At 41.1% G+C, this 26,241-nt stretch overlaps 1 protein-coding gene across 2 annotated transcripts in view; it reads right to left on the minus strand.

Moving 5' to 3' along the window:
* MKLN1 (muskelin 1) overlaps positions 1–26,241 on the minus strand; it is a 512,658-nt gene that overhangs the window by 401,405 nt on the left and 85,012 nt on the right. Inside the window, exons 1-2 of one of the 2 annotated variants that reach the window (XM_053716397.1) lie at positions 7,785–7,885; positions 5,346–5,415 (exon numbers count right to left, since the gene is read on the minus strand). Coding sequence is in view for 1 of the 2 variants with exons in the window: in XM_053716396.1 (XP_053572371.1) it covers positions 5,346–5,415 (70 nt within the window). In the remaining variant the exon portion in view is untranslated. Of the gene's footprint in view, positions 1–5,345; positions 5,416–7,784; positions 7,886–26,241 lie in introns of those variants that run through there. The other variant, XM_053716396.1, reaches the window with a different exon arrangement.

The following is a 26,241-nucleotide window of genomic DNA, read 5'->3' on the forward strand; positions in this document are numbered from 1 at the left end:
GCGAATTATCTTTGAGACTTCCAACATCGCTAGGGAACTTCTGGTTCCCCCTTGATGGTTGATGTAAGCCACAGTCGTGATGTTGTCCGACTGAAATCTGATGAACCTCAGAGTTGCTAACTGAGGCCAAGCTAGGAGAGCATTGAATATTGCTCTTAACTCCAGAATATTTATTGGGAGGAGTTTCTCCTCCTGAGTCCATAATCCCTGAGCTTTCAGGGAATTCCAGACTGCTCCCCAGCCTAGAAGGCTGGCGTCTGTTGTTACAATCGTCCAATCTGGCCTGCGAAAGGTCATCCCCTTGGACAGATGTGGCCGAGAAAGCCACCATAGAAGAGAATCTCTGGTCTCTTGATCCAGATTTAGTAGGGGGGACAAATCTGAGTAATCCCGTTCCACTGACTTAGCATGCACAATTGCAGCGGTCTGAGATGCAGGCACGCAAATGGTACTATTTCCATTGCCGCTACCATTAAGCCGATTACTTCCATGCACTGAGCTACTGACGGGTGTGGAATGGAGTGAAGGACACGGCAAGCATTTAGAAGTTTTAATAACCTGGCCTCTGTCAGGTAAATTTTCATCTCTACAGAATCTATAAGAGTCCCTAGAAAGGGAACTCTTGTAAGTGGTAATAGAGAACTCTTTTCCACGTTCACCTTCCACCCATGCGACCTCAGAAATGCCAGAACTATCTCTGTATGAGACTTGGCAGTTTGAAAACTTGACGCTTGTATCAGAATGTCGTCTAGGTACGGAGTCACCGCTATGCCTCGCGGTCTTAGTACCGCCAGAAGTGATCCTAGAATTTTTGGAAAGATTCTTGGAGCCGTAGCTAATCCGAAGGGAAGAGCTACAAACTGGTAATGCCTGTCTAGGAAGGCAAATCTCAGATACCGGTAATGGTCCTTGTGAATCGGTATGTGAAGGTAGGCATCCTTTAGATCCACTGTGGTCATGTACTGACCCTCTTGGATCATGGGAAGGATGGTTCGAATAGTTTCCAAGATCCAAGATTGGCCTGAAGGTTCCCTCTTTCTTGGGAACCACAAATAGGTTTGAATAGAATCCCTGCCCGTGTTCCGTCCGCGGAACTGGGTGGATTACCCCCATTAGTAAGAGGTCTTGTACACAGCGTAGAAACGCCTCTTTCTTTATTTGGTTTGCTGATAACCTTGAAAGATGAAATCTCCCCCGTGGAGGAGAAGTTTTGAAGTCCAGGAGATATCCCTGAGATATGATCTCCAACGCCCAGGGATCCTGGACATCTCTTGCCCAAGCCTGGGCGAAGAGAGAAAGTCTGCCCCCCACTAGATCCGTTTCCGGATAGGGGGCCCTCTCTTCATGCTGTTTTGGGGGCAGCAGCAGGTTTCTTGGCCTGCTTGCCCCTGTCCCAGGACTGGTTAACTTTCCAGCCCTGTCTGTAACGAGCAACAGCTCCTTCCTGTTTTGGAGCGGAGGAAGTTGATGCTGCTCCTGCCTTGAAGTTACGAAAGGCACGAAAATTAGACTGTTTGGCCTTTGATTTGGCCCTGTCCTGAGGTAGAGCATGGCCCTTACCTCCCGTAATGTCAGCAATAATTTCTTTCAAGCCGGGCCCGAATAAGGTCTGCCCTTTGAAAGGAATATTAAGCAATTTAGATTTAGAAGTCACGTCAGCTGACCAGGATTTAAGCCATAGCGCTCTGCGCGCTTGGATGGCGAATCCGGAGTTCTTAGCCGTAAGTTTGGTTAAATGCACAACGGTATCAGAAACAAATGCGTTAGCTAGCTTAAGTGTCTTAAGCTTGTTGATTATTTCATCCAATGGAGCTGAGCGAATGGCCTCTTCCAGAGACTCAAACCAGAATGCTGCCGCAGAAGTGACAGGCGCAATGCATGCGAGGGGCTGTAAAATAAAACCTTGTTGAACAAACATTTTCTTAAGGTAACCCTCTAATTTTTTATCCATTGGATCTGAAAAGGCACAACTATCCTCCACCGGGATAGTGGTACGCTTAGCTAAAGTAGAAACTGCTCCCTCCACCTTAGGGACCGTCTGCCATAAGTCTCGTGTGGTGGCGTCAATAGGAAACATTTTCCTAAATATGGGAGGAGGGGTAAAAGGCATACTCGGTCTATCCCACTCCTTGCTAATAATCTCTGTAAGCCTTTTTGGTATAGGAAATACGTCAGTACACACCGGTACCGCATAGTATCTATCCAACCTACATAATTTCTCTGGAATTGCAACCGTGTTACAATCATTCAGAGCCGCTAATACCTCCCCTAGCAATGTGCGGAGGTTCTCTAGCTTAAATTTAAAATTGGAAATCTCTGAATCCAGTCTCCCTGGATCAGATCCGTCACCCACAGAATGAAGCTCTCCGTCCTCACGTTCTGCAAACTGTGACGCAGTATCTGACATTGCTCTCATCTCATCCGCGCGCTCTATCCTTAACCCAGAGCTATCGCGCTTGCCTCTTAATTCTGGCAACTTAGATAATACTTCTGTCATAACAGTAGCCATGTCTTGCAAAGTGATTTGTAAGGGCCTCCCTGATGTACTTGGCGCCACAAAATCACGCACCTCCTGAGCGGGAGGCGAAGGTACTGACAAGTGAGGAGAGTTAGTCGGCATAACTTCCCCCTCGTCGTCTGGTGATAATTTCTTTACATGTAAAGATTGACTTTTATTTAAAGTAGCATCAATGCAATTAGTACACAAATTTCTATTGGGCTCCACATTGGCCTTTAAACATAGTGAACAAAGAGATTCATCTGAGTCAGACATGTTTAAACAAACTAGCAATGAGACTAGCAAACTTGGAAATACTTTTCAAAATTAATTTACAAGCAATATAAAAAACGTTACTGTGCCTTTAAGAAGCACAGAAAAACTGACACAGTTGAAATAACAATGACCAAAATAGTTATAGCAACCAAATTTTCACAGTAAATGTATTAAGTTAGCAAAGGATTGCACCCACCAGCAAATGGATGATTAACCCCTTAGTACCCAAAAACGGATAACAATTATATAATTAACGTTTTTCTCACAGTCAAATACACTGTCACAGGACTGCTGTGCCTGATTACCTCCCTCAAAATGGATTTTGAAGACCCCTGAGCTCTCTAGAGACGATCTGGATCATGGAGGATGAAGTAGACAGATTGTGACTGAATTTTTACTGCGCAAAAAAGCGCTAAAATAGGCCCCTCCCACTCATATTACAACAGTGGGGAAGCTCAGGAACTGTTTCTATGCAGAAAACAAAAATGGCCATGTGGTAAAAATCATGCCCTAATAAGTTTTATCACCAAGTACCTCACAAAAACGATTAACAAGCCAGTAAACGTTTTAAACATACATTTGAAAGTTATGTATTATTATTAATAAGCCTGCTACCAGTCGTTTTTACTGCAGTTAAGGCTCATACATTATTTCAGTATTAACAGTATTTTCAGAGTCAATTCCATTCCTTAGAAAAATACATTCAGTGTACACACACACACACACATCAGCCTGATACCAGTCGCTATCACTGCATTTAAGGCTGAACTTACTTTACAATGGTATCAGCAGTATTTTCTCAGTCAATTCCATTCCTCAGAAAATAAATTACTGCACATACCTCATTTGTTGCAGGGGAGCCCTGCATGCTATTCCCCTTCTCTGAAGTTACCTCACTCCTCAGATGAGAAACAGCCAGTGGATCTTAGTTACGTCTGCTAAGACCATAGAAAAAAACCCAGGCAGATTCTTCTTCTAATGCTGCCTGAGAATAAACAGCACACTCCGGTGCCATTTAAAAATAAACTTGATTGTAGAAATAAACTAAGTTAAAAAACACCACAGATCTCTCACAGCTTCCTTTTTAGTTAGGCTGCAAGAGAATGACTGAGTATGATATGTGAGGGGAGGAGCTATATAGCAGCTCTGCTGGGTAATTCTCTTGCAGTTTCCTGTTAGGAAGAGATATATTCCATAAGTAATGGATGACCCATGGACTGACTACACTTAACAGGAGAAATGATGCAACACATAGGCCTAATTCCCTTAGTCATTCATCACAATGGGCAAGACCAAAGAATATAGCTGTGATGTGTGGCAAAAGGTTGTTGAGATCAACGCACTGTGAAGAGTATGGTTCAAACGGCCAAAATATCTCCAAGGATCACAGCTGGAGAATTGCAGAGGTTAGTTGCTTCTTGGGATCAGAAAGTCTCCAAAACTACAATCCGACGTCACCTACATAAAGTTGTTTGGAAGGGTTTCAAGAAAAAAGCCTCTGTTCTCATCCAAAAACAAACTCAAGCGTCTTCAGTTTGCCAGACACTACTGGAACTTAAAATGGGATCGGGTTCTATGGTCAGATGAAACCAAAATAGAGCTTTTTGGCAATAAACACCAGAGGTGGGTTTGGTGCACACAAAGAGGTAGCCATATGTAAAAGTACCTCATGCCCACATTAATTGTGGCACACATTTTAAAAAAGATTTTTATTATTTTTTTTATAAACCTGTGTTGTGTTTGCAATTGTTTGATATCCATGAGAGCAGAGTATTTTAGCTTACTTTTTGAACAAAAGATCAAAAGGTTAAACAAAGACAATTTTTCACAGCCTTCTTTGCTCAGATTTACCAAGGGTGCCAATATTAGTGGAGGGCACAGTACATCTAGATATATTTGTTTTAACATTCAGAAAACCTGCCTGATGAGTTACTATCCCATCTAATACAATGGATCTCTGCTTCTTTAATCTGTTTTGTAGCTAAGAACGTCAGAAAGATGAACAAATGGTTTATTTCCTCATATCTCTAAGCCTTAAAAAAAATCTACTAATCAATTTAAATTCAAACTAAGTGCATTAGTATGGTCTTTTTATTATGAAAATACAACAAAAAAGGGACATTGTGATGTAAAATATGTTTCCCTTTCATGCGTTTTCAAAGATTTGTTATACCAGCTGCAGAGATTGTCGCTTCAGGTTTATTTTTGTATATCAAATATATGGTTTTGCTCATTAAGAAAAAAAAAAAAACAATTAAGTGGGCTGAGCTTACAGATCTCAACTTTCACAAAAGTCTCCTTATTTTATTACTTTCTGTATACATGAATGCCAATATTTAGAGTAGCAACTGAAAATGAACAATTTAGCAATGAAACAAAATTGTATATACAATCTAACTACTGGCCCTGCAAACCCACCCAGGTTTAAATATAAGGTGATTGCTTATACAAATGGGGTGTCTGCATTTTCCACAATGAACCACAAAAATGTTTTGCAGGAAAAGTGAGCAAAATGTAAAAAATAAATGTGCTTCTATTAAAAGTGCCAGTGACACGTAAATGAAGTCAATACCTGAGGTGGATAGTTGCTTTCCGAAGACCATCTTGAAGACTGGTCATTTGGTTTATCAACCAGAATGTTCCTGGAAAAAATAAAATTACTAGATTACTAAAAAGGGAAACAAGATGCATGCAGTTATTTTAATTTGAAAATTATGAAATTAAACTTCAGTGTTACTGTGGCAATGCAACAAACTGATTGTAAGATCGTAAATGGATAAAAAATTATGTCAGTCTTTGTACTAAGGGGATGTAAAGGGAATATGGATCAAAAGGACATGAAACCCAAACTTCTTTCATGCTTCAGATTCAGTGTACAATTTTTAAAGTTTCCAGTTAACTTCTATTAACAAATTTACTTTGTTCTCTCAATTATCCTATGTTGAAGCAGGCAGGTAAGGTCACTTGTAGGGGGCAGCAGTTTTGCAAGAATGCTTTTTTTATTATTATTATTATACACTGTCAAAACTAGGCCTGTGCATTCAGAGATTTTGGTTGCCTCTGAATGTGAAGACGACGGCCTCTTACAGGCATTAAGCTCTTTTTGGCCTAGTAAAAACATTGCTGCCGTTTAGTGTTTAAAAGTATTCTTGCAAAACGCCTACCATATAGTTGTCTAGGCACGTGCACTCTACTTAACCAGGTGTTCTCTTTAACAAAGAACATGCAAACAAAGTAATTCTCACAGAAGTAAATTGGGAACTTTTTAAAAAAAACTGTATAATCGAGTCTCAAAAGAAACATTTTGGGTTTCATGCCACTTTAGCGTGCCATTAGGCGGTTGTAATTGAGGGAAGAACAATAAATGCATAGCAATATTACACCCATTGGCTGGTCTTAGCTAGTTTACTAAGGATTCAAAAGCCAGCATTAGAAGACGACATTGTTTTCCCACATTGGGTATATTTTCTTATATTCTCCTTTAGCGATTACGTGTCTACCATTACCTAATATTCCTTTTATACATTGTGCTAGCCAAAGTGAAAAAAATATAAACACATGGTCAATAGGTCTATAAAATAAAAATATTGCTCGTCACCTAACCGGCAATTCATTTAAATATGTCCATATCTTAGATGATGTTCAAACCACTCATTTATCACCACAGCAAACCAACCGTAGTCCCTTCCCAAGAGTTAGACTCCCACATTGAATAGTCACTCTCTCTAAAACAGTGCATCTTAATGTTACTGCAGGTTTTATATATTTTTGAAATATTGAGTTTCCTGGGCTAAATAAAGCTTGCACAGGATTTCCCCTCATTATGAGCTTAATCACTGCAGATACATTGCTTTAAAACTATAGTTCCAAGCCCTTTTCATGTAGCTACGGAATTCATCTTAAGAATCTCAAACCTTAGTGACAAACCTCCGACACTTTTTTTCTGGATAATGAACCCTAGGTCTACTTAAAGGGACACTAAACCCAAACAATTTATTTCATGATTCAACTAGAGAATACAATTTTTAACAATATTCCAATTTACTTCTATTATCTAATTTGCTTTATTCTTTGTTGAAGAAATAGCAATGCACATGGGTGAGCCAATCACACTAGGCATCTATGTGGAGAGCAACCAATCAGTAGCTACTGAGCATATCTAGATATGCTTTTCAGCAAAGTATATCAAGAGAATGAAGAAAATTAGATAATAGAAGTAAATTAGAAAGACATATCAGAATCAGGTTGAAGTGTCTTCCCTGAATCAGAAAAATCACCCACAGATAGCTCTCCTGCTTCGGCTTCTGCACATTGTGAGGGTATATCAGACATAGCTACTAAAGCGTCAGAGAGCTCTGTATTTGTTCTAGCCCCAGAGCTGTCTCGCTTTCCTTGTAACCCTGGCAGTTTGGACAATACCTCTGTAAGGGTATGATTCATAACTGCCGCCATGTCTTGTAAGGTATACGCAATGGGCGCGCTAGATGTACTTGGCGTCCTTTGAGCGGGAGTTATAGGTTCTGACACGTGGGGAGAGTTAGACGGCATAACTTCCCCCTTGTCAATTTCCTCTGGTGATAAATCTTTTAAAGCCAGAATATGGTCTTTATAATTTATAGTAAGATCAGTGCATTTGGTACACATTCTAAGAGGGGGTTCCACAATGGCTTCTAAACATATTGAACAAGGAGTTTCCTCTATGTCAGACATGTTTAACAGACTTGTAATGAGACCAGCAAGCTTGGAAAACACTAAGAAATGTGAAAAAACAGGATATAAAAAACGGTACTGTGCCTTTAAGGGGAAAAAAAAAATCACATAAACTGCAAAACAGTGAAAAAAAGCAGTGAACTCAACGAAATTTTTACAGTGTGTATAATAGACTAAAGTAGCATTGCACCCACTTGCAAATGGATGATTAACCCCTCAGGCTCAAAAACGGATCAGAAAAACGATAAAAACGTTATAAACAGTCACAAGCAAACTGCCACAGCTCTACTGTGGCTCCTACCTGCCCTTAAAACGACTTTTGTAGGAATAAAAACCCTTTACAGAGGTCCTATATGTCAGGGGACTCCTTCAGGGAAGCTGGATGTCTCAGACTGCAAAAACAACTGTGCAATTAGAGAGTGAAAATAGGCCCCTCCCACCATGCACTCAAAGTGAGAGGGCCATAAATAACTACTCCTAGGAGAAATCTAACCAGCCATGTGGAAAACTAGGCCCCAAATAAAGATTTATCACCTTCAGTAAAAAACGTTTTTTATATATCATGCAAACGTTTTACATACCAAGTAATAAGAGCAATTAACATGAATATTACCCTTTACTGCAAGCATGATCCCAGTCGTTTGTTAAATCACTGTAATCAGGCTTACCTTAAATATATCGGGCACTGTCAGCATTTTCTAGACCTTATCTCTCTAGAAAAAAATATACTGAACATACTTCAGAGCAGGTAATTCTGCAGGCCATTCCCCCAGCTGAAGTTTTCCCATACTCTTCAGTTATGTGTGAGAACAGCAGTGGACCTTAGTTACAAACCGCTAAGATCATCAAAAACCTCAGGCAGAACTCTTCTTCTAATTTCTGCCTGAGGCATAAACAGTACAACGCCGGTACCATTTAAAAATAAACTTTTGATTGAAGATAAACTACACTAAGTCACCACATATCTCTTGATACTTCCCTTGTCGAGAGCTGCAAGAGAATGACTGGGGGTGGCAGTTAGGGGAGGAGCTATATAGACAGCTCTGCTGTGGGTGTCCTCTTGCAGCTTCCTGTTGGGAAGGAGAATATCCCCACAAGTAATGGATGAATCCGTGGACTGGATACACCTTACAAGAGAAAACAGAATTAATGCTTACCTGATAAATTACTTTCTCTTGCGGTGTATCCAGTCCACGGATTCATCCTTACTTGTGGGATATTCTCATTCCCTACAGGAAGTGGCAAAGAGAGCACACAGCAGAGCTGTCCATATAGCTCCCCCCCCAGGCTCCGCCCCCCCAGTCATTCGACCGACGGTTAGGAGAAAAAGAAGAAACCATAGGGTGCAGTGGTGACTGTAGTTTTTAAAAAATTTATTTGAACCTGACTTAATTGCCAGGGCGGGCAGTGGACTGGATACACCGTAAGAGAAAGTAATTTATCAGGTAAGCATAAATTCTGTTTTCTCTTACTTGGTGTATCCAGTGCACGGATTCATCCTTACTTGTGGGATACCAATACCAAAGCTTTAGGACACGGATGAAGGGAGGGAACAAGTCAGGTAACCTAAACGGAAGGCATCACTGCTTGCAAAACCTTTCTCCCAAAAGTAGCCTCCGAAGAAGCAAAAGTATTGAATTTGTAAAACTTGGCAAAAGTATGCAGTGAAGACCAAGTCGCTGCCTTACAAATCTGTTCAACAGAAGCCTCATTCTTGAAGGCCCATGTGGAAGCCACAGCTCGGGTGGAATGAGCTGTAATTCGTTCAGGAGGCTGCTGTCCAGCAGTCTCAAGCCAATCGGATGATGCTTTTCAGCCAGAAGGAAAGAGAGGTAGCAGTCGCTTTCTGACCTCTCCTCTTACCAGAATAGACAACAAACAAGGATGATGTTTGTCTGAAATCTTTAGTTGCTTTTAAATAAAATTTTAAAGCCCGAACCACATCAAGATTGTGTAATAGTCGTTCCTTCTTCGAAACTGGATTAGGACACAGAGAAGGAACAATGATTTCCTGGTTAATATTCTTATTAGAAACAACTTTCGGAAGAAAACCAGGTTTGGTACGCAAAACAACCTTATCTGCATGGAACACCAGATAGGGTAAATCACACTGCAAAGCAGACAATTCTGAAACTCTCCGAGCAGAAGAGATAGTTACCAAAAACAAAACCTTCCAAGATAACTTAATATCTATGGAATGTAAAGGTTCAAACGGAACCCCTTGAAGAACTGAAAGAACTAAATTAAGACTCCATGGAGGAGCCACAGGTTTATAGACAGGCTTGATTCTAACTAAAGCCTGTGCAAACGCCTGAACGTCTGGTACTGCTGCCAGCCGCTTGTGTAACAGCATAGAAAGAGCAGATATCTGTCCCTTTAAGGAACTAGCTGACAATCCTTTCTCCAATCCTTCTTGGAGAAAAGACAAAATCCTGGGAATCCTAAGTTTACTCCACGAGTAACCCTTGGATTCACACCAACAAAGATATTTCCGCCATATCTTATGGTAAATTTTTTGATTGAAGAAATAAAAACTACAAATCTAACACCACATTCACTTTACCCTCCCGTGGAGATGCTACTTGTTAGAGCGGCAAAGAGAATGACTGGGGGGCGGAGCCTGAGGGGGAGCTATATGGACAGCTCTGCTGTGTGCTGTCTTTGCCACTTCCTGTAGGGAATGAGAATATCCCAGAAGTAAGGATGAATCCGTGGACTGGATACACCAAGTAAGAGAAAGTAAACAATTTTTTTTTATTTGATCGCATTTGACGGTGAAATGGTGGCATGAAATATACCAAAATGGGCCTAGATCAATACTTTGGGTTGTCTACTACACTAAAGCTAAAATTAACCCTACAAGCTCCCTAATTAACCTCTGCACTGCTGGGCATAATACACGTGTGGTGCACGCCAAAGCCATATATGTCTGCAATTTCTGAACAAAGGGGATCCCAGAGAAGCATTTACAACCATTTGTGCCATACTTGAACAAGTTAAATAATTTCAGTCAGAAACCTAAAATTGTTAAAAATTTAAATTTTTTTTTCCATCGCATTTGGCGGTGAATTGGTGGCATGAAATATACCAAGATGGGCCTAGATGAATACTTGGGGTTGTCTATTACACTAAAGCTAAAATTAACCCTAGAAGTTCCCTACATGCTCACTAATTAACCCCTTCACTGGGCATAATACACGTGTGATGCACAGTGGCATTTAGCGGCTTGCTAATTGCGAAAAAGAAACACCAAGTCATAATTGCACAAGTTGTTTGTAAATAATTTCAGTGAGAAACCTAAAGTTTGTGAAAATAATTTGTGAAAAAGTGAACGAATTTTTTTGGCAGTGAAAGGGTGGCTTGAAATATACCAAAATGGGCCTTGATCAATACTTTGGGTTGTCTTCTAAAAAAAAATATTTACATGACAAGGGTTATTCAGGAATTCCTGAAAGAAATCAGTGTCCCAATGTAACTAGCGCTAATTTAAAAAAAAAAGTGGATTGAAAATAGCGAAGTGTTACTTGTATTTATTGCCCTATAACTTGAAAAAAAGCAAAGAACATGTAAACATTGGATATTTCTAAACTCAGGACAAAATTTAGAAACGATTTAGCATGGGAGTTTTGGTGGTTGTAGATGTGTAACAGATTTTGGGGGTCAAAGTTAGAAAAAACAAATTTATGCTTACCTGATAAATTTATTTCTCTTGTAGTGTATCCAGTCCACGGATCATCCATTACTTATGGGATATTCTCCTTCCCAACAGGAAGTTGCAAGAGGGTCACCCACAGCAGAGCTGCTATATAGCTCCTCCCCTAACTGCCATATCCAGTCATTCGACCGAAACAAACAGAGAAACCATAGGGTGCAGTGGTGACTGTAGTTTAATTAAATTTTAGACCTGCCTTAAACTGACAGGGCGGGCCGTGGACTGGATACACTACATTTATCAGGTAAGCATAAATTATGTTTTCTCTTGTTAAGTGTATCCAGTCCACGGATCATCCATTACTTATGGGATACCAATACCAAAGCTAAAGTATACGGATGATGGGAGGGACAAAGCAGAGATTAAGCGGAAGGAACCACTACCTGAAGAACCTTTCTCCCAAAAACAGCCTCCGAAGAAGCAAAAGTATCAAATTTGTAAAATTTTGAAAAAGTGTGAAGCGAAGACCAAGTCGCGGCCTTGCAAATCTGTTCAACAGAGGCCTCATTTTTAAAGGCCCAGGTGGAAGCCACAGCTCTAGTAGAATGAGCTGTAATTCTTTCAAGGGGCTGCTGTCCAGCAGTCTCATAGGCTAGGCGTATAATACTCCGAAGCCAAAAGGAAAGAGAGGTTGACGAAGCTTTTTGACCTCTCCTCTGTCCAGAATAAACGACAAACAGGGAAGATGTTTGACGAAAATCTTTAGTAGCTTGTAAATAAAACTTCAAGGCACGGACTACGTCCAGATTATGTAAAAGACGTTCCTTCTTTGAAGAAGGATTAGGACACAATGATGGAACAACAATCACTTGATTGATATTCTTGTTAGAAACCACCTTAGGTAAAAACCCAGGTTTGGTACGCAGAACTACCTTATCTGCATGAAAAATCAGATAAGGAGAATCACATTTTAAGGCAGATAGCTCAGAGACTCTCCGAGCCGAGGAAATAGCCATCAAAAACAGAACTTTCCAAGATAAAAGCTTAATATCAATGGAATGAAGGGGTTCAAACGGAACTCCTTGAAGAACTTTAAGAACCAAGTTTAAGCTCCATGGGGGAGCAACAGGTTTAAACACAGGCTTAATTCTAACCAAAGCCTGACAAAATGCCTGGACGTCTGGAACTTCTGCCAGACGCTTGTGCAAAAGAATAGACAGAGCAGAAATCTGTCCCTTTAAGGAACTAGCTGATAATCCTTTGTCCAAACCCTCTTGGAGAAACGACAATATCCTAGGAATCCTAACCTTACTCCATGAGTAATTCTTGGATTCACACCAGTAAAGATATGTACGCCATATCTTGTGATAGATTTTCCTGGTAACAAGCTTTCGTGCCTGTATTAAGGTATCAATGACTGACTCGGAGAAGCCACGCTTTGATAGAATCAAGCGTTCAATCTCCATGCAGTCAGTCTCAGAGAAATTAGATTTGGATGATTGAAAGGACCTTGTATTAGAAGGTCCTGTCTTAGAGGCAGAGTCCATGGTGGAAAGGATGACATGTCCACTAGGTCTGCATACCAGGTCCTGCGTGGCCACGCAGGCGCTATTAGAATCACCGATGCTCTCACCTGTTTGATTTTGGCAATCAGTCGAGGGAGCAGAGGAAACGGTGGAAACACATAAGCCAGGTTGAAGAACCAAGGCGCTGCTAGAGCATCTATCAGCGTCGCTTCTGGGTCCCTGGACCTGGATCCGTAACAAGGAAGCTTGGCGTTCTGGCAAGACGCCATGAGATCCAACTCTGGTTTGCCCCAACGATGAATCAATTGAGCAAACACCTCCGGATGGAGTTCCCACTCCCCCGGGTGAAAAGTCTGACGACTTAGAAAATCCGCCTCCCAGTTCTCCACGCCTGGGATATGGATTGCTGACAGGTGGCAAGAGTGAGTCTCTGCCCAGCGAATTATTTTTGAGACTTCTAACATCGCTAGGGAATTCCTGGTTCCCCCTTGATGGTTGATGTAAGCCACAGTCGTGATATTGTCCGACTGAAATCTGATGAACCTCAGTGTTGCTAACTGAGGCCAAGCCAGAAGAGCATTGAATATTGCTCTTAACTCCAGAATATTTATCGGAAGGAGTTTCTCCTCCTGAGTCCACAATCCCTGTGCCTTCAGGGAGTTCCAGACTGCACCCCAACCTAGAAGGCTGGCATCTGTTGTTACAATTGTCCAATCTGGCCTGCGAAAGGTCATACCCTCGGACAGGTGGACCCGAGACAACCACCAGAGAAGAGAATCTCTGGTCTCTTGATCCAGATTTAGCAGAGGGGACAAATCTGTGTAATCCCCATTCCACTGACTTAGCATGCATAATTGCAGCGGTCTGAGATGTAGGCGCGCAAATGGCACTATGTCCATTGCCGCTACCATTAAGCCGATCACCTCCATACACTGAGCCACCGAAGGGCACGGAATGGAATGAAGAATACGGCAAGCATTTAGAAGCTTTGATAACCTGGACTCAGTCAGGTAAATTTTCATCTCTACAGAATCTATAAGAGTCCCTAAAAGGGCGACTCTTGTGAGTGGGGTTAGAGAACTCTTTTCCTCGTTCACTTTCCACCCGTGCGATCTCAGAAATGCCAGAACCATCTCTGTATGAGACTTGGCAATTTGAAAGCTTGACGCCTGTATCAGGATATCGTCTAGATACGGAGCCACCGCTATGCCTCGCGTTCTTAGAACCGCCAGAAGTGAGCCCAGAACCTTCGTAAAGATTCTCGGGGCTGTAGCCGAAGGGAAGAGCTACAAATTGGTAATGCCTGTCTAGAAAGGCAAACCTTAGGAACCGATGATCTTTGTGAATTGGTATGTGAAGGTAGGCATCCTTTAAGTCCACTGTGGTCATGTACTGACCCTCTTGGATCATGGGTAGGATGGTCCGAATAGTTTCCATTTTGAAAGATGGAACTCTGAGGAATTTGTTTAAGATCTTTAGATCCAAAATTGGTCTGAAGGTTCCCTCTTTTTTGGGAACCACAAACAGATTTGAATAAAAACCCTGTCCTTGTTCCGTCTGCGGAACTGGATGGATCACTCCCATTACTAGGAGGTCTTGAACACAGCGTAGGAATGCCTCTTTCTTTATCTGATTTGCAGATAACCTTGAAAGATGAAATCTCCCTTGTGGAGGGGAAGCTTTGAAGTCCAGAAGATATCCCTGATATATGATCTCCAACGCCCAGGGATCCTGAACATCTCTTGCCCACGCCTGGAAGAAGAGAAAAAGTCTGCCCCCTACTAGATCCGTCGCCGGATAGGGGGCCGTTCCTTCATGCTGTCTTAGAGGCAGCAGCAGGCTTTCTGGCCTGCTAGCCTTTGTTCCAGGACTGGTTAGGTTTCCAGGCCTGCTTAGATTGAGCAAAAGTTCCCTCTTGTCTTGAAGCGGAGGAAGTTGATGCTGCACCTGCCTTGGAATTTCGAAAAGGCACGAAAATTAGACTGTTTGGCCTTTGATTTGGCCCTGTCCTGAGGAAGGGTATGACCCTTACCTCCAGTAACGTCAGCAATAATTTCTTTCAAACCAGGCTGAATAAGGTCTGCCCCTTGAAAGGAATGTTGAGTAATTTAGACTTTGAAGTCACATCAGCTGACCAGGATTTGAGCCATAGCGCCCTACGCGCCTGGATGGCGAATCCGGAATTCTTAGCCGTTAGTTTAGTCAAATGAACAATGGCATCAGAAACAAATGAGTTAGCTAGCTTAAGAATTCTAAGCTTGTCAACAATTTCAGTCAATGGAGCTGTATGGATGGCCTCTTCCAGGGCCTCAAACCAGAATGCCGCCGCAGCAGTGACAGGCACAATGCATGCAAGGGGCTGTAAAATAAAACCTTGTTGAATAAACATTTTCTTAAGGTAACCCTCTAATTTTTTATCCATTGGATCTGAAAAAGCACAACTGTCCTCAACCGGGATAGTGGTACGCTTTGCTAAAGTAGAAACTGCTCCCTCCACCTTAGGGACAGTCTGCCATAAGTCCCGTGTAGTGGCATCTATTGGAAACATTTTTCTAAATATAGGAGGTGGGGAAAAGGGCACACCGGGCCTATCCCACTCCTTACTAATAATTTCTGTAAGCCTTTTAGGTATTGGAAAAACATCAGTACTCACTGGCACTGCATAGTATTTATCCAGCCTACACAATTTCTCTGGCACTGCAATTGTGTCACAGTCATTCAGAGCAGCTAATACCTCCCCAAGCAATACACGGAGGTTCTCAAGCTTAAATTTAAAATTAGAAATCTCTGAATCCAGTCTCCCCGAATCAGAGACGTCACCCACAGACTGAAGCTCTCCGTCCTCAGGTTCTGCATATTGTGACACAGTATCAGACATGGCTCTTACAGCATCTACGCGCTCTGTATCTCGTCTAACCTAAGAGCTATCGCGCTTGCCTCTCAATTCAGGCAATCTTGATAATACCTCTGACAGGGTATTATTCATGATTGCAGCCATGTCCTGCAAAGTAATCGCTATGGGCGTCCCTAATGTACTTGGCGCCATATTAGCGTGCGTCCCTTGAGCGGGAGGCAAAGGGTCCGACACGTGGGGAGAGTTAGTCGGCATAACTTCCCCCTCGACAGACCCCTCTGGTGACAATTCTTTTATAGATAAAGATTGATCTTTACTGTTTAAGGTGAAATCAATACATTTAGTACACATTCTCCTATGGGGCTCCACCATGGCATTTAAACATAATGAACAAGTATCCTCTGTTTCAGACATGTTTGTACAGACTAGCAATGAGACTAGCAAGCTTGGAAAACACTTTAAAGCAAGTTAACAAGCAATATAAAAAACGTTACTGTGCCTTTAAGAGAAAAAAATTTGAAATAACAGTGAAAAAAGGCAGTTACACTAACAAATTTTTTACAGTGTATGTAACAAGTCAGCAGAGCATTGCACCCACTTGCAAATGGATGATTAACCCCTTAATAACAAAAACAAAATAATAAATGACAAAAACGTTTTTTAAACAGTCACAACAACTGCCACAGTCTACTGTGATTGTTACCCTCCTCAAACACGACTTTGAAGCCTTTTGAGCCCTTCAGAGATGTCCTGTATCATGCAGAGGGAAGCTGAATGTCTGTCAGTATTTTTAGCTGCACAGAAAAGAACTAAAATAGGCCCTTCCCACTCATATTGCAACAGTGGAAAGCTTCAGGAAACTGTCCCTAGGCAGAAATCAAACCAGCCATGTGGAAAAAAACTAGGCCCCAATAAGTTTTGTCACCAAACATATATAAAAACGATTAACATGCCAGCAAACGTTTTATATTACATTTTTATAACAGTATGCATCTCTATTAATAAGCCTGATACCAGTAGCTATCACTGCATTTAAGGCTTTACTTACATTAATCCGGTATCAGCAGCATTTTCTAGCAAATTCCATCCCTAGAAAAATATTAACTGCACATACCTTATTGCAGGAAAACCTGCACGCCATTCCCTCTCTGAAGTTACCTCACTCCTCAGAATATGTGAGAACAGCCATGGATCTTAGTTACTTCTGCTAAGATCATAGAAAATGCAGGCAGATTCTTCTTCTAAATACTGCCTGAGATAAACAGCACACTCCGGTACCATTTAAAAATAACAAACTTTTGATTGAAGAAATAAACTAAGTATAAAACACCACTCTCCTCTTACGACCTCCATCTTTGTTGAGGGTTGCAAGAGAATGACTGGATATGGCAGTTAGGGGAGGAGCTATATAGCAGCTCTGCTGTGGGTGATCCTCTTGCAACTTCCTGTTGGGAAGGAGAATATCCCATAAGTAATGGATGATCCGTGGACTGGATACACTTAACAAGAGAAAGTGTGTTTTTTTCTTCATTTTTTCCTCATATTTTATTTTAAAAAAAATAGTAAATTATAAGATACTACTCCTAAAGTCCTTTCACACGGGCCATTTTTTGCAGTACATCGGTCCCACCCCTTGCTCTCTCTCCCCCTCTCTTCTGCTCCCTCTCGCTCCCCCCTTTCTTGCGCTCTCCCCCTCTCTTTTGCTCTCTCCTCCTCTTTTGTGCTCTCTCTCCATCCCTCTCTTTAGCGTTCTCTCATCCCTCTCTTTTGCTCTCTCTCATCCCTCTCTTTTGCTCTCTCTCATCCCTCTCTTTTGCTCTCTCTCATCCCTCTCTTTTGCTCTCTCTCCATCCCTCTTTTGCGCTCTCTCCCCCTCTCTTTTGCTCGCGTGCTCCATTCCTCTCCCCCCTTCGCTTTTTTCCATATCTTTTGCTCTCTCCCTCTGTCTTTCTATCTCCTTCCCCTCTCTTGTTATCCTTTGCTGAAAGTTTTAACTAGGTAAGCTCAGGAGAAGCAGAGAACCTAGGTGCTGATTGAGTGGGGTGTGTGTGTGTATGTATATATATATATATATATATATATATATATATATATATATATATATATATATATATATATATATATATATATATATATATATATATATATATATATAGATTGTGATTGGCTCACCCATGTGTTCAGTTAGAAACCATTAGTGCATTGCTGCTCCTTCAACAAATGATACCAAGAGAATTTAACAGACTACATAATAGAAGTAAATAAGAAAGCTGTTTAAAATTGTATGTTCTACCTAAATCATGAAAAAAAAATTGGATTTCATGTCCCTTTAATGCAAACCTCATGATAGTTAAAGGATATACTTCTGTATAGCGATAAAATGGGTTATAACTCAGAAATCCGATAAAAGGAGGATAGTCTAGAAAACATCTTGATGTATGTCTAGATAAGATAGGTACAAAAGGCTGGGGCAACAATAGAGACAAAAATTCCTATAGAACCTCTTAATTCATACCCAAACAGGTAAATAGAGACACTGTGATCTACAATGACAAAAGCACAATTATTAGGCAAAGTGAGAGTAGAAAAAGTAGTTGCTATTCCCCAAAAATTATGAGATCATATCTTGAGTTTAGACCATCTGGAATCCTGGTTTTTCATCCGGAAAATCCAGAAGGCCTCCCGTTTGGCAACCAATTGATCAAGGTCCCCTCCTCCCTTAGGTCTACACACTCTCTCAATAATGCACCAACTGAAGGTATTCAAGCTCTTCTGATGAAAGTTGGCCAAGTGCTGGGCAAGAGGTGTATTGGACCTGTCAGTGCTAATGGTGGAAAAGTGTTCCTGCATACGGGAATTAACGTCACGGGTCGTGAGTCCCGCTTATTGAAGCTTACACTGCTTGGTTACCCGTACATGCTCGCAAGGTCTGCATTTCCTATGCCCACATTTGTGCATACCTACACTTGTTAACCATGAACTAGAGGCCTCCGCTTTTTCTTTCACTTGAGTGGGTGCCAGAAAAGTACCTAATGTGGCACACCTCCTTGAACAGCATCTCAATCCTTCCTCTACCTTACCTGCAAGTTGTCTTTGGCAGCTAGTAGCAGAAAATGTTTTCGAACTATTTTAGTGACCTGGGAAAACTGTGCACTATACTCTGAGAAAAGTGAAACCCCTGATCTCTTGACAAGATGTCAAGAAACATCCCAATGACAAAGTGTTCCCTTGGTTGAAATTCTACTGCTTTTCTAGCCCTGTTAATCTTTCCAGAGGAATCGTTTATCTCTCTCAATCCTTTAGCTAAAAGATCTGCTTAATAAAGATAGTCTATATGCTTGGTACAATTTCTTCTTAAACGGGTGAATTGGCCCTTTGCTACCGAATATGGATTGTGTTTGGGGTGGATTGTGTTTTGGGGTGGTGCATGAAGCAGTGTGTTCCCCGAAATTGGTTTGCGAAAAACTCTTGAGATCACATTGCTACCACTAGAGCCTGTCAAAGTCAGATCTAAATAGTTAATTTGGGTAGGATGGTGTTAACATTTTTGAGAGAAATTGCCAAAAAGCAAGTTACAGCTCCAAAAAGAACCTCCATAGTTTCAGGAGGATATCCTTAGGACCAACGTCTCCTCAGTAAAACATAAGCTACCGCCTACGCACGTTTTATCCCCTTCTTTGAAAGGGACTTCTTCAGGGCTATGGAGGTTCTACAGAGCTTCTTTTTGGAGATGTAACTTGCATTTTGGCAATTTGATGTGCTGACAAGCACCTGGATTCACGGATTTTGCTGGACATTCATGAGACTGAGTGTAATCGTGTTTTGCCTTGAAGCAGACAATTCATGCAAAGGTGTTTACTGCTTGAAAGCACTTACACTTAACACACAAGGTCGGATCAATGTGTGCCTGTTTTTGCTTAAATCAGCATGTTTTTGCTTAAATTAGCATCAGGATTTCAAGGCGGAGACTAAATAATTAGACCTAACTCAGTTTTCCTAAACGATCTACTTAACTTATTTAGGAGTGTATTCTCTGCAGACCCCTCTGTTATCTAAGAGTTGCTTATACTCCACCACAGCTCTAATCTAGCATACTGTTACTGTATCTCTAACTACCACATAACCTCACGCTTAAATGTCATGACAACATTTCCCTAGTCTGTGTACTTTGTATCTGTGTACTAGATATAGGTTTCCTATTTGGACATATGCTATGATAAATAAATTAATTTTGGTTTAATACTGTTGTTTTGAAGCATCATTCATTGTCTTTGCGAGTTTCACACGTGAAATAAAACGTACCTAATTTAAAACTGAAAAATAAAAAAATAATTGTGATTGTTGAGTGTGCTGCATTCCCTATCTTTGCATATAAGGACTACTGATCCTTGCATTTTCTCCCTAACTTTTTGATAAATTAGTTTAATAGGGTCTGCACCTCTGATTATTTAAAGGGATTTTTTTATTTATGTGTAATAGCTCTCTCCACTATACTGTTTTTAGGTATTTTATTTATTTTGGTGTTGGTCTGAGTCATCTAATACAGCAGTCGCCAACCAGTGGTCCTAGAAGATGTTGGTGGTCCTTGACACCATCAAGCAGGCATTGGTCTCCTCTGATGGTGCCACCCCTGTCAAGCCGCAACTCCCTACAGTGCCTGGCTGGACATCAGTGAAAACCGACTGAGGAGGAGGAAAACTACAAGCTCCCTACGCATGTTAGATAGTACTGCGCAACTTGCGTAGTTAGATTGTATTTTTAACTCCTCCCACCCGGCGCACTGCTCAGAGGAAGATGCTTCTGATCTAAAAGCCAGAAGAGGTTGGTGAGTATATGTATATATATATATATATATATATATATATATATATATATATATATATATATATATATATATATATATATATACATATACACACACACACAGATTATATATATATATATATATATATATATATATATATATATATACATACATACATATATATATATATATATATATATATATATATATATACATACATATACACACACACACACACTAGAGGTTTGTACCTTTTCAAAAAACAAAAAAATCATGTTAGTGGCCCACGGTATTCAAAATTGTGAGTTTAGTGGTCCCGACCCTTGATCTAATACACCCACTTTAGAAGTCTGCTTATTTTAAAAGATCACATATAAATATATGGCCACTAAACATACAAAAATAATATATTTCTTGAACATGTAAACTGGCTTAAGGCAAGATCTAAGCAGGGTACCCTCTTATCTGCAATTTTGGTGTATGCCCCAAACCACACATTTTGAGTTCCGCTTTTTCCTGAGGTCAAACTATGGCGCACATTGGTTCTGCTTTTCGATGGGCCATCCCGGCACTATGTATGGTGAAAGGTAATAAAGGGACACAGTATGGATTTATTAGCTGTCACTGTTGCCATGGTGATCAAACAATCAGTTTCTTGGGTGCAACCACACATTTGGACAAGCTACTTTTAAAAGAGGAGACATCTTTACAATTTTAATGCTTAGAAGGGGATACTAGGGTCTCCTTTTAGAGTGGGAAAAAGTAATCCAATGAAAAACTCCATACCATTTGATTTACTTTGAGACTCTGCACACATTTGGCAGAGATGGTCTGAAATTAGAAAAGTAACTCCTTTAGTTCTAGATTTTGGTTTAGAAGGGTTTGAGATTTTCATAAACCCCCAATTTGTAGCGTTCATAAATATACAAAAAAAATATCTATATCCAGGACATATATTTTAATTTAATACAAAAAAGGAGTTCTGCTCAATTTAAAAAAACATTTTTTAATTTTTTTTTTTTTTTTTACATTTTTCAAAAACTGTTGCTTTATTCATCAGCAGTCACGTTGAGATCTCTATGGGATTTTCTACTTTAAATTTCTTTTTTTTTTTATTGAAGCACTCAAGTTTCATATCTGTCTATAATATCAGAGGAGTGATTACAACTGATGTACTTTAAAGACGCACTTTCAAAAAAAAAAAAAAAAAAAAAAAAAAACAATTTATGCTTACCTGATAAATTTCTCTCTTGTGATGTAGTCCACGGATTCATCCATACTTGTGGGATATTCTCCTTCCCTACAGGAAGTGGCAGAGAGAGCACCCACAGCAGAGCTGTCTATATAGCTCCTCCCTTAGCTCCACACCCCCAGTCATTCGACCGAAAGCTAGGAAGAAAAAGGAGAAACTATAGGGTGCAGAGGTGACTGAAGTTTTTTAAATAAAAATATACTACCTGTCTTAAATAGACAGGGCGGGCCGTGGACTCGATACATCACAAGAGAAAGAAATTTATCAGGTAAGCATAAATTCTGTTTTCTCTTGTAAGATGTATCGAGTCCACGGATTCATCCATACTTGTGGGATACCAATACCAAAGCTTTAGGACACGGATGAAGGGAGGGACAAGACAGGTTCCTTAAACGGAAGGCAAAACTGCTTGCAGAACCTGTCTCCCAAAAATAGCCTCTGAAGAAGCAAAAGAATCGAATTTGTAAAATTTTTAAAAAGTATGAAGCGAAGACTAAGTCGCCGCCTTACAAATCTGTTCAACAGAAGCCTCATTTTTAAAAGCCCATGTGGAAGCCACTGCTCTAGTAGAATGAGCAGTAATTCTTTCAGGGGGCTGCTGGCCAGCAGTCTCATAAGCCATACAGATGATGCTTTGCAGCCAAAAAGAAAGAGGTAGCCGTAGCCTTTTGACCTCTCCGCTTACCAGAATAGAGAACAAACAATGAAGATGTTTGACGGAAATCTTTGGTTGCTTGTAAGTAGAACTTTAAAGCACGAACCACATCAAGATTATGCAACAGACGTTCCTTCTTTGAAGAAGGATTAGGACACAGCGAAGGAACAACAATTTCCTGATTGATATTCCTATTAGAAACAACCTACAGAAGGAATCCAGGTTTGGTACGTAAAACCACCTTATCTGCAGGGAAAATAAGATAAGGTGAGTCACACTGTAAAGCAGATAACTCAGAAACTCTTTGAGCCGAAGAGATAGCTACTAAAAACAAAACTTTCCAAGATAGAAGCTTAATATCTATGGAATGCATAGGTTCAAACGGAACCCCTTGAAAAACTTTAAGAACCAAGTTTAGGCTCCATGGCGGAGCAACAGGTTTAAATACAGGCTTGATCCTGACCAAGGCCTGACTAAACGCTTGAATGTCTGGGACATCTGCCAGACGTTTGTGTAAAAGAATAGACAAAGCAGATATTTGTCCTTTTAAGGAACTAGCTGATAATCCCTTCTCCAATCCTTCTTGGAGAAAAGACAAAATTCTAGGAATCCTAATCTTACTCCATGAGTAACCCTTGGATCCACACCAAAAAAGATATTTGCGCCAAATCCTATGATAGATTTTCCTGGTGACAGGCTTTCTAGCCTGAATCAGGGTATCAATGACCGACTCAGAGAAACTACGCTTTGATAGAATCAGGCGTTCAATCTCCATGCAGTCAGACACAGAGAAATTAGATTTGGATGCTTGAACAGACCTTGGATTAGAAGGTCCTGCCTAATTGGCAGAGTCCACGGTGGAACAGATGACATGTCCACCAGGTCTGCATACCAAGTCATGCGCGGCCACGCAGGCACTATCAGAATCACCAAAGCTCTCTCCTGCTTGATTCTGGCAACCAGACGTGGGAGGAGAGGAAACGGTGGAAATACATAAGCCAGATTGAAGGACCAGGGAACTGCTAGAGCATCTATCAGTACCGCCTGGGGATCCCGGGACCCGTAACGCAGAAGTTTGGCGTTCTGTCGGGACGCCATCAGATCCAATTCTGGTGTGCCCCATAGCTGAGTCAGCTGGGCAAATACCTCCGGATGGAGCTCCCACTCCCCCGGATGAAAAGTCTGCCGACTTAGAAAATCCGCCTCCCAGTTCTCTACTCCTGGGATATGGATAGCTGAGTGATGGCAAGAGTGAACCTCTGCCCATAGAATTATCTTTGAAACCTCCAACATTGCCAGGGGGCTCCTTGTTCCCCCGATGGTTGATATAGGCTACAGTCGTGATGTTGTCCGACTGAAACCTGATGAACCTGACCGGCAGCTAGCTGAAGCCAAACCTGAAGAGCATTGAATATCGCTCTTAGTTCCAGAATGTTTATCAGAATGAGTTCCTCCTCTTGAGTCCACGAGCCCGGAGCCTTCAGGGAGTTCCAGACTGCACCCCAGCCCAGAAGGCTGGCATCTGTCGTTACTATAGTCCAATCTGGCCTGCGGAAGCTCATCCCCTTGGACAGATGGACCTGACATAGCCACCAGAGAAGAGAATCCCTGGTTTCTTGATGCAGATTTAGTAGAGGGGACAAATCTGTGTAATCCCCATTCCACTGACTGAGCATGCAAAGTTGCAGCGGTCTGAGATGTAGACGGGCAAACTGTACTATGTCCATTGCCGCTACCATTAAACAGATTACTGCCATACACTGAGCCACTGAAGGACGAGAAGTGGAATAAAGAACACGGCAAGAGTCTAGAAGTCTTGACAATCTGGCCTTCGTTAGGTAAATCTTCATTTCTACCGAATCTATCAGAGTCCCTAGGAATGAAACTTTTGTTAGAGGTGATAGAGAACTCTTTTCTTTGTTCACCTTCCACCCATGGCACCTCAGAAATGCCAGAACATTGTCCGTATGGGACCTGGCAATTTGAAAAGTCGACACCTGTATCAGAATGTCGTCTAAGTAAGGGGCTACTGCTATACCCCGGGCAAAAGTTCCCTCTTGTTTTGTGTTAGAGGAAGTTGAAGCTGCGCCACTCTTGAAGTTTCGAAAGGGCCGAAAACTAGACTGTTTGGTCCTTAATTTGTTGGACCTGTCTTGAGGAAGGGTGTGACTTTTTCCTCCAGTGATGTCAGAAATGATCTCCTTCAGTCCAGGCCCGAATAGGGTCTGTCCTTTGAAGGGAATGTTGATAAGTTTAGACTTTGAAGTCACGTCAGCTGACCAGGATTTAAGCCATAGCACCCTACACGCCTGAATAGCAAAACCTGAATTTTTAGCCGTTAGCTTGGTTAAATGAACAACAACATCAGAAACCAATGAATTGGCTAGCTTAAGGGCCTTAAGCTTGTCAATAATATCTTCCAACGGGGTTTCAACCTGTAGAGCCTCCTCTAGAGACTCAAACCAGAAAGCCGCAGCAGCAGTGAGTGGGGCAATGCATGCAAGAGGCTGGAGAATAAAACCTTCTTGAATAAAAATTTTCTTAAGGTAACCCTCTAATTTTTTATCCATTGGATCTAGAAAAGCACAACTGTCCTCGACAGGGATCGTGGTATGCTTAGTTAGAGTAGAAACTGCTCCCTTCACCTTAGGGACCGTCTGCCACACAGGAGGGGGAGAGAACGGTACACCTGGTCTATCCCATTCCTTAGTAATAATTTCAGAAAACCTCTTAGGGATTGGAAAAACAGTGTAAGTAGGTACTGCATAGTATTTATCCAATCTACATAATTTCTCTGGGACTACAATAGAGTCAGTGTCGTCCAGAGTTGCTAAGACCTCCCTGAGCAATATGCGGAGGTGCTCAAGCTTAAATTTAAATGTAGACATATCAGAATCAGGTTGAAGTATCTTCCCTGAATCAGAAAAATCACCCACAGATTGAAGCTCCCCTGCTTCAGCTTCAGTACATTGTGAGGGTGTATCAGACATAGCCACTAAAGCGTCAGAGAGCTCTGTATTTATTCTAGTCCCAGAGCTGTCTCGCTTTCCTTGCAATCCTGGCAGTTTAGATAATACCTCTGTAAGGGTATGATTCATAACTGCCGCCATATCTTGTAAGGTATATGCAATGGGCGCGCTAGATGTACTTGGCGTCCCCTGAGCGGGAGTTATAGGTTCTGACACGTGGGGAGAGTTAGACGGCATAACTTCCTCCATGTCAATTTCTTCTGGTGATACATTTTTTAAAGCCAGAATATGGTCTTTGTAATCTATAGTAAAATCAGTGCATTTGGTACACATTTTAAGAGGGGCTTCCACAATTGCTTCTAAACATAATAAACAATGAGTTTCCTCTATGTTAGACATGTTTAAACAGACTAGTAATGAGACCAGCAAGCTTGGAAAACACTTTAATAACTGTGAACAAGTAAAAAAAAAACGGTACTGTGCCTTTAAGAGAAAAAAACTATCACATAAACTGCAAAACAGTGAAAAAAATTTTTTACAGTGTGTATAATAGACTGAAATAGCATTGCACCAACTTGCAAATGGATGATTAACCCCTTAGTTTCAAAACCGGATCAAAAAAACGATATAGCCGTTTTTAAACAGTCACAACCAACTGCCACAGCTCTACTGTGGCTCCTACCTGCCCATACGACTTTGGAAGGCACAAAAACCCTGTAGAGGGGTCCTATATGTCAGGGGACTCCTTCAGGGAAGCTGGATGTCTCAAGCTGCAAAAACTACTATGCAATTAAGGTGCGAAAATAGGCCCCTCCCAACATGTACTCACAGTGAGAGGGCCTCAAAAAACTATCCCTAGGCAAAATCTAGTCAGCCATGAGGAAAAACTGGGCCCCAGAATAAAGTTTTATCACCATTTGTAGTAAACGTTTATATACATCAAGCAATTGTTATATCTATTAAGTAATGAGAGTAAATATTAAAAATATTACCCTTTACAGCAAGCATGATACCAGTTGTTATTAAATCACTGTAATCAGGCTTAC

Source organism: Bombina bombina, chromosome 6 (genome assembly GCF_027579735.1).
Source record: "Bombina bombina isolate aBomBom1 chromosome 6, aBomBom1.pri, whole genome shotgun sequence".
In the NCBI taxonomy this organism is placed as follows: Eukaryota; Metazoa; Chordata; class Amphibia; order Anura; family Bombinatoridae; genus Bombina; species Bombina bombina.